The 7,891-nt window shown below is 39.3% G+C and overlaps 1 protein-coding gene across 4 annotated transcripts; it reads right to left on the minus strand.

Annotated features, from left to right (window-relative positions):
- ska3 (spindle and kinetochore associated complex subunit 3) lies at positions 1 to 7,274 on the minus strand. Of its 4 annotated transcripts, none has more exons than XM_025009057.1 (11): positions 7,000 to 7,274; positions 6,833 to 6,894; positions 5,556 to 5,724; positions 4,994 to 5,444; positions 4,626 to 4,687; positions 3,228 to 3,427; positions 2,931 to 3,122; positions 1,304 to 1,550; positions 1,138 to 1,217; positions 826 to 965; positions 1 to 361 (listed from the first exon to the last, which is right to left on the minus strand). In XM_025009057.1, the coding sequence occupies exons 1-11, from the start codon at positions 7,112 to 7,114 to the stop codon at positions 175 to 177; spliced, it is 1,905 nt and encodes a 634-aa protein (XP_024864825.1). In that variant the 5' UTR covers positions 7,115 to 7,274; the 3' UTR covers positions 1 to 174. The 4 variants fall into 4 exon arrangements, 3 of the variants coding, with proteins under 3 accessions (XP_024864825.1, XP_017285638.1, XP_024864824.1); XM_017430149.2 differs by having other exon boundaries at positions 1,362 to 1,550; positions 5,553 to 5,724; XM_025009056.1 differs by having other exon boundaries at positions 5,553 to 5,724.
- Between the last annotated feature and the right edge of the window lie 617 nt (positions 7,275 to 7,891).

A 7,891-nucleotide genomic window follows, 5' to 3' on the forward strand; every position in this document is an offset into this window, starting at 1 on the left:
CAGCTTTTGAAATTAAAATTTTATTAAACAGTTTATTTAATGGGCATCATGCACAAGAAGTATTTACAATCTAACTACAAGCACAAACTACAAAACCTGCTGTGTCTGTCTGCTCCCAGGATACAAAACATTTCTGTACCTAAGAGACTCGAGCCTTCGTGAGTCCAGACAGAGTTAACTTTGGCCTATTAGTGTTGAAGTCTTTAGTTGTGTGTTATCAGTTTGTAAACGTCTGCATTCCCAATGCCTTCCACCTGTTTCAGCCTCTTCAGCTCCTTCAGGCAGAGGATGTACACAGGAGCCATGGTCCCCACGCTGCTGATCCTCCTTAGCTCCTCCGTCGTGAACGTTGGACTCTCCCCTGCAGAGGGCGCCAAACAACAAGGAACGAGCCTATAAGTCATCACCTGAACATGCTTAATGTTTTACTTTTTCCATCCAGTTGTTTAATATTGCAGACAGCTGTGGGTGTTGGCTGAGTTTTGAATGACATCTTTTAGATGAAGTGTGATTTTGTGACCTGTGATGTTTAAATAGAGCATATATGTATGGTATTCTACTCAAGAGGTTTGCTTATTCCAGGGGTAGGCAACCCTGATCCTCGAGTGCCACTATGATGCATGTTTTACTTGTTTCCCTGCTCCAACACACCTGATTCAGAGGTTAAATCACCTCTTCATGTTCTGCAGAAGTCTGTTAATCATCGATTGATTCAAATCAGGTGTGTTGGAGCAGAGAAACAAGGAAAACCATGCAGGACGGTGGCACTCGAGGACCAGGGTTGCCTACTCCTGGTTTACTCTGACGTTTCTCAGCAGCACTCACCACCACACTCCTTCACGGATCTGTTGATGTTGTTGATTGCCTGGTTCAGGCTGCTCAGAGTCATCCGCCTCAGGTAGTCTGGTATTGTCTGAAACTCGCTGAGGCTCACCACAGACAGACCCTTTATTCGTGGGACGGGACTGCACACAGTAAGGAAATATTGGAAATAAAAATAATAAATTACAAGCAGGATCCATAAAAAGTGATTACAAATAAAGTACAGAAAGAAAACAATCACTTATTTGTTGCTCCTCCTGTGTATTTATATTGATATTTTCTTTAATTAAAGAGGCTGGAGGAAAGATTGTTTACCAATGTCTGTTGTCTTCTAGCTTGACGTGGGGCTGCAGGGGTGCAGAGGTTGTCTTTTTCATCTGAGCCTGGGACACGAGCTACAAAAGATAAGTCTGTCAGAAATTTAACATCTTATATCGATTTGGGTTTGATGCTTTGAGCTGATCTCAGAGTAAAATCATACAAGAGTTGTGCAGACTGATGTACAGCAGGTGTGGTTGATTGGGATGAGGAGCACGTACTTTGCATATGTCCTGTGTGACAGAGCTGAGGTCGGGCATTTCGGGGGTGCTTGGTTCCTGGTAGGTCATCCTGATGCGAGGCGTTCCCAACCTGAACTCCTGGGTGGGTCCATCCAGCTCCAGACTGTTGACGGCCGTATCCTTTCCTCCTTTGTCATTCTCACCGAGCTTCGGTACATTGCCATTTTTCTGCACATGAACACACAACATAAGCAAACAACAGAAAAGTTTAATCTTTTATTTTGTAAATTTGAGGTATTTAAATAATCATTTTTCACCGCTTGAAATAAAATGAAATTACAACAATTAGAGCAAATATTTAGGCTTGATATAAAGCTAATATACAGGGTTTTTTTTAAGAAAATGTCCATTAAAAAAAACTTTTCTAAGCCTAAAATTATTAAAATTTTCAGTCAAGGGTGTTTTTATATCCAAGTAGAAACATTTACTGCAAATCTTTGAACAGAGGTTTTGCTTTTTATCTCCATGTCCTAAAAAAATAAACTGTAGACAAAAATAACAATCAGGGAATAACAACGAGAACAAACTTTGATTTTTAAACATGTCCCCAAATAAGTTAAAGGTTCAGATCCCACGGTTCAAGTCTTAATAAAGCACAATGTTTATTTTGATAAAATATGTCACTATTTAGGAGTAGAATAAAGAATAATGTGCTTTTAGGCTGGACTAACAAGTTGATTACCATATATATATATATATATATATATATATATATATATATATATATATATATATAAATTCTGATACAGGCGAACCAGCGCCGCTAAAGCACCGAAATCGTCCATTTTGAACGGAGAGCGCGGTCCGCGCCAAGAAACAAAAACTGGGAGGTGCACAACCACGCCACGTAACACCGTGCGGGGCCTTCGTGCAGGGGCGGGGATAGCGCGATTGCATCACTGTTGGCTCGCGCACCCTCGCGCAGTGATCAACACGTCAAGTTGATGCGGGTGGCAGGAAAAAAAAAACGTGTATAAAAAAATGACGTATTTTACAATAAACAAGCGTAGCGTAGCCTGGCGGCTCGCCATGCTTATAATGCACTGGGGGAGACCCTGAACAGGCATGGCAGATGCTGTTACTGGAGCCACTCAGTGGACAGGAAGTGAGGTTTCGGATCTAATTAATATTTAGTGTGACGGTTCTGTTCAAGTTAAACCTGAGGGGTCGTATCGTAACCGGGCCGTGTGCCATCATGTGTTCTCACTTCAGAGCCGTGCAATGTTCACACTGCAGACTGATGGAGGCCGAATTTAAATTATAATGTGAACAGAGCAGAGAATTAAGACCTGCAGTGAGCCTAAGAGGTTACTGCTCTGCTGCTGCTCCGATTTTCTAAATCAATCTGTGATCAAGTGACAGGTTTTCATCACATTTGTTAATTAGGTTTTTTTCCCCCTTTATTTAGGACTTATTTGACACCCCGATGCTCACTTTGACATAATTTCTAACGACAAAAACTAAACTTTTAGGAACAAGAGTTGTTTTGTCCAGTTTTTTGGGGGGGATAATCTGTCACTTAGAGAAAACACCTTTCTTTGGACTTACGATTTGCAAATAATTTCCTAAAAAGGATTCCAAGTGAGGCATCTCTGGCACCTGCTTCTCCTCCACGTCAAAGATGGACACTTCTGGCACTTTGTACTCCCACATGTGTTTTGATCCATTACGAGGCGTTTCGAGTTTGAAAGTGTAGTCGTCTCCATCAGACTGCATGTTGTCAGGCTCAGGCTGCGCACGCTAAACAGGTGAAAAACAAACAACACAACTCTTCATTATGACACGAGAATCAAACGGATATGAAAACGGGAAAACTTCTAAAGCACAACTGGAATAAATTCACACCTTTTTGGCGCTGACCAGACGTTTCACATACGGGGTTTGAAACGGTGGCACTTCGGGGGTGGAGGGGGGGCTGCAGGAGGGAAATGAGCCCCCAGGGTCACCTCTGTCTTGGTCCGGAGTGAAACACTGACCGTTTGGTTTTATGATCTTGAACCCTGGGGTGAAAATTGAAGGCGGCTCCGGAGATTTTAACTTGTAAACTGAGGACAAAACGAAATATAGTATTTAAGAAAAACAAAACATCTCAATGTTCTCTTCCAGGGGGAAGGATGCGTTTTTGTCAGTTTTACTGGCTGCATTTTGTAGTTTGAGATTCTAAATAAACATTTTCTAAAAATCTACAATATCAAGAGAATTGTAAAACAATATATTTTTAATTAAATAAACTGCATGTTCCCAGTCCACAAGCTCTTTTAACACTTTTCATTAGACAGTCAGCCATAAAACCATAGACAGATGTGATGGATGACAAATAGAGTTGATTTATGAAAAAATGTGAAATAATGAAAAATAAAGCTACATGATTTTAGCCCAACAGGGAGGGTTAATTTATACCATATTTTCTGCACTATAGGGTGCACTGTATTATAATGCACACTGTCAATGAATGGTCCATTTTCGAATTTTTGTCATACATAAAGCACACCGGACTATAAGGCACATTGTCAATTTTGTAACATTGCTCGCCCGGCGCTCTGTTCAAAATGGATGATTTCACTGCTCTAGCGGAGCTGGTTCACCTGTATCAGCATTTCTATGATCCCTCTAGGAGAGATCACAAAGATAATCAAACGGTTCAAAACTCACAGAATACTGCACCGACGTAAGCGTCAAATATAAATGCCTCCACTGCGCGCTCATAACTGAGTCTTGATGCTGCAAGCGGTGCGGCTTTGTAGTTTACCAAAGTCGTACAAAAACATTACAACTTCTTACATATATAAGGCGCTCTGGATTATAAGGTGCACTGTCGTTTTATGAGAAAATTGAAGGCTTTTAAGTGCTCCTTATAGCCTGGAAAATACGGTAATTGAGACCTATTCTACAAAACAACATCTGAATTGTTATTATAGCTACATGAAAGGGAACAATGCATTTATGTAGAAAAGTACAATATTAACAATAGATAAAGAAAGCTATAAAAATTATTTCTTATTTTAAAAGTTTCATCTCTGTAGTAACAATTTAGAAATATTTCCTTTTAGTCTGAACTGTAAAACCTGCTACCGGGAGATTAAATCCAATCTACCATCAGTTCAAGACAAAGGTGACAGAACAACCCCTAATATAACTATTATGGCGTGTCTACTAAAAAGAAATGCAACAAAAGCCACGACAAAGCTTTCTGCTCCAACAGTTACAAGAAAGAAGAAAAAGAAGGCTTCAGTGGTTTCATACATTTCATCTCCACACTCTCCTTTTCAGAGGTCACTGTTGGTGCAGCCGGGTCTTGTGGGTCTCTGTAGAGGAAAAACACTCATGTAGCAAAACTAACATACACAAGACTTTGTAGCAATAATGCAGTTAATAATGTTACAAGTAAAGCTTAATTGCATGTTGTAATTAAAGGCTTTGCATTCTTTAAAACTATTCATATCACCCACCAGCTTACATCTGATGAAGGAGGAAGTTATAGCTGTTTTGGTCAAACCTTGTAAAAGATGTTTTGTGCGAGCTCAGAGTGTGTTGAATTTGAATCTTAGCTAATACAACATACGCAAAACAAATACAAGCCTTCTGCATTTAACATCAACATTGTGCTTTACCTCTCTGGCTTTTGAACCTTTTCCCTGAACAGATCCATAGTGTAGTCATTGTTCAAACACGCGGTCTGCTCCGAGATGCCAAAGTCGTGCATCTGTGGCGTCTGAAGCACATCGTCGTCCATCCGCAGGGTACATTTAGGAGTCGTGGCCATGGTTGGCGGTGCGGGCGTTTTAAGTGAGGGCAGCAGCAGGTTTATCTCAGGCATGGGGGGAACTTCAGAGCACCACTCTGCCCCAGTCAGAGCCCTCTTGAATTGCATCTCTGACAGACCAAAATCTGAGAGCTGAGGGGTTCGCATCACATCAGTGAAGAGCTGCTCCATCTTCTGAAGAGGCGACGAGCAGTACGTCCCTCCATCCTCCTCCAGGTTTCCATCTTCACCCACAGCTGAGCTGCCCGTATCTTCTTCAGATACTTTGCTTTCAGCCTCTGCTTCCCGATCTTCCAGCTCTGTGTAAGAGAAAGACCCGATCAAAACAAACTTTAGGAGCAGATTGTGGTTTTGGTTGATACCAAAAGTATCAGAAATCCAACAAGTGAGCTTTTATGATCACTCACTACCTGGTCTCTGGGAGTCACAGGGAGCTTGGTATCCGTATTTCTCCAGGTGTGTCCTGACAGTCTGGATGTCTTTAGAGACCCTCTGCTCCATCACTCTACAGGCGTTAATGAAGCTGCTCACCTCGTTCTCTTGTTCTTTCTGTTCTGCCAACTGATCCAAAATCTGTTCCTACATAAAAAAGCAGGATTAAATTTGGGTAAACACTCAATTTTTATGAAGATTTATTTTGCTCAGTTAAAACAAAAACAATTCAAGACACTTCAAACATTTGGTAAATAGGGATTTTCTTTTAGATTTTGACATGAGAGTGACATCAGCAAATATTTTTCTATTTTCACCTTTTATTTAGTATGATTTTTAAGATTTATTTTACAATCTTTGAAAAAATTAACAAAAATTAAATTATTTGAAAAATATTTGGTAATAGCACATTTAACCTCAACGGTAACAAAGAGATAAAAACAGTCGTCATAAGATGATAAAAATAATGTAATGATTGAGGGCCTTTGTGAAATGGCTCATTATGATGTTCGTGTACTTCAACCAGTCTCTGTGGCTTTTATTTTTGGGCGGAAAGCTAAAAACTTTGTCAACTACCGCGCCAGAGGTAAAAACTGTTTAAATTTTCTGATTTATGTTGTGAATGGCAAAAATTGTCATTCAGTTTTTTTTGTGATTTTCTGACACTAAATACGTAAAAATAATGTCATCAAGCTTTGAGTACACGTTTCTTTAATCTACAGTTCAGAAACCTGGAGGCTTCAGGTAGAAAAAATAAACTAAAACTAAGTTTTAGGGCTGATATACTTTGACTTGGCAACCTTTTAGATACTGCACATTTTATTCAATAACTTTTGCATGGGTATATAACAGTGGCTTTAATCCTAAAATATTAGTCTATAAAAAGGATAACACACATTTATTTATATTCCTTAATTCTATAAAAACCTTTAAAAAACATTTCTTTTTAACCACATACAGTTTAGAGATTTGCCTTTATGTTTGGTAATTTGTTCTGTCTGATAAAATGCATTTTAAAAAGTTAATGGTACTTTAGGTATCAGTAAATGTCAAGATGGTCACCTAAATATGAACAGTTCATTAACCCTGCGTTTTATTGTCTAATATCTCCTGGTGGATTTGAGTCATTCGTATTATTGTGATCTTATTTCAGTGTTTCTCAAACAACATTTAGAGAAGTAACATAAGTTACACACTGATAACTGAGATGATGCAGTATTTGAGCTGAGCAGGTGTTGAACATGAAGTTGTTTACCTTCAGACTGCCGACTTCACAGTTCAGGTCATGATACGCCCGCATCGCTCTGGCTGTGGTTTCTGACACAAAATGAAGTCATATCGACATATAACGAACAGAAAACGCGAATAAAACATGTTTTATATGAACACATGTCGACCTGAGCTCGTCTCTGGCTCACTCACCGCTGTCTCCGTCCTCATTACGGTTCTCGAAGATGCGTTGAAGCCTCGCAGTTTCTGTCTCTAAAGTTACCGCCATCTTTCTCAGTCTGGAGAAGAATTCTCGTGTCGGGTCCATTTTCACACAAAGGTCCAAAGGGTTTTAAAACTATTTTAACAATATTCATACGTGTAAGCGGGTGGAGAAGCTGTGACTTTATCTGCTCTCCTCTAATAGGGAAAAAATAAACCTTTTTGGTTTTAGCGCCTCTTTCCCCTTCCGGTGGGCGGAAGTGTCTTCTTCTTCGGGCGAAATGCTTCTGTTTTCTCTGACGGGCGCCCGCTAGTGGTAGGCCTGTTCATATCATATTATATTATATTATATTATATTATATTATATTATATTATATTATATTATATTATATTATATTATATTATATTATATTATATTATATTATATTTATTTATTNCAACAGAATCATCAAGACTTATAAACAAAAACTGACTGAAGATGTATATTTAGAAGTATTAAAGGTTAGTGGGTAAACAAAAAACAAATGGTAAGCGATGAATACAAATTAAGACAGAGGTAGTGCAATGATGGCAGGGTATACATAATTTACATATTTACTGAAGCACTGTGTAATTATGGTGGGTATACGGTACATAGTAACATTTTTACAGCAGCTGTGTGCGGGTATAAGTTTACTAGTGTTCATCTGTTAGAGATGAGCTGTTTATAAAGTGAAATTACAAATGGCAGGAATAATTTCCTGTAGCTTTCTCCGTGGAAGCAGAGCTGAGTGGGTCTGTTAAAACAGGAGCTTCGCTGCCTTTGTAGGGTGTCATGAATAAGATGGGACGGATTGTCCATGATGGAGAGCAGTTTGTTCGGTGACACCACGTTCCTCACTGA

The sequence above is a fragment of the Kryptolebias marmoratus genome, linkage group LG6 (assembly GCF_001649575.2).
Source record: "Kryptolebias marmoratus isolate JLee-2015 linkage group LG6, ASM164957v2, whole genome shotgun sequence".
Taxonomy (NCBI): domain Eukaryota; kingdom Metazoa; phylum Chordata; class Actinopteri; order Cyprinodontiformes; family Rivulidae; genus Kryptolebias; species Kryptolebias marmoratus.

Excerpts from the sequence above, each read along its gene's own strand:
- ska3 (XM_025009056.1), bottom strand. The coding sequence starts at position 7,114 with ATGGACCCGACACGAGAATTCTTCTCCAGACTGAGAAAGATGGCGGTA. Across the intron at positions 4,688-4,993 it reads AAGGTTCAAAAGCCAGAGAG|AGACCCACAAGACCCGGCTG; the intron begins GTAAAGCACAAT and ends TTTCCTCTACAG. Across the intron at positions 1,218-1,303 it reads CATCAGTCTGCACAACTCTT|CTCGTGTCCCAGGCTCAGAT; the intron begins GTATGATTTTAC and ends TATCTTTTGTAG.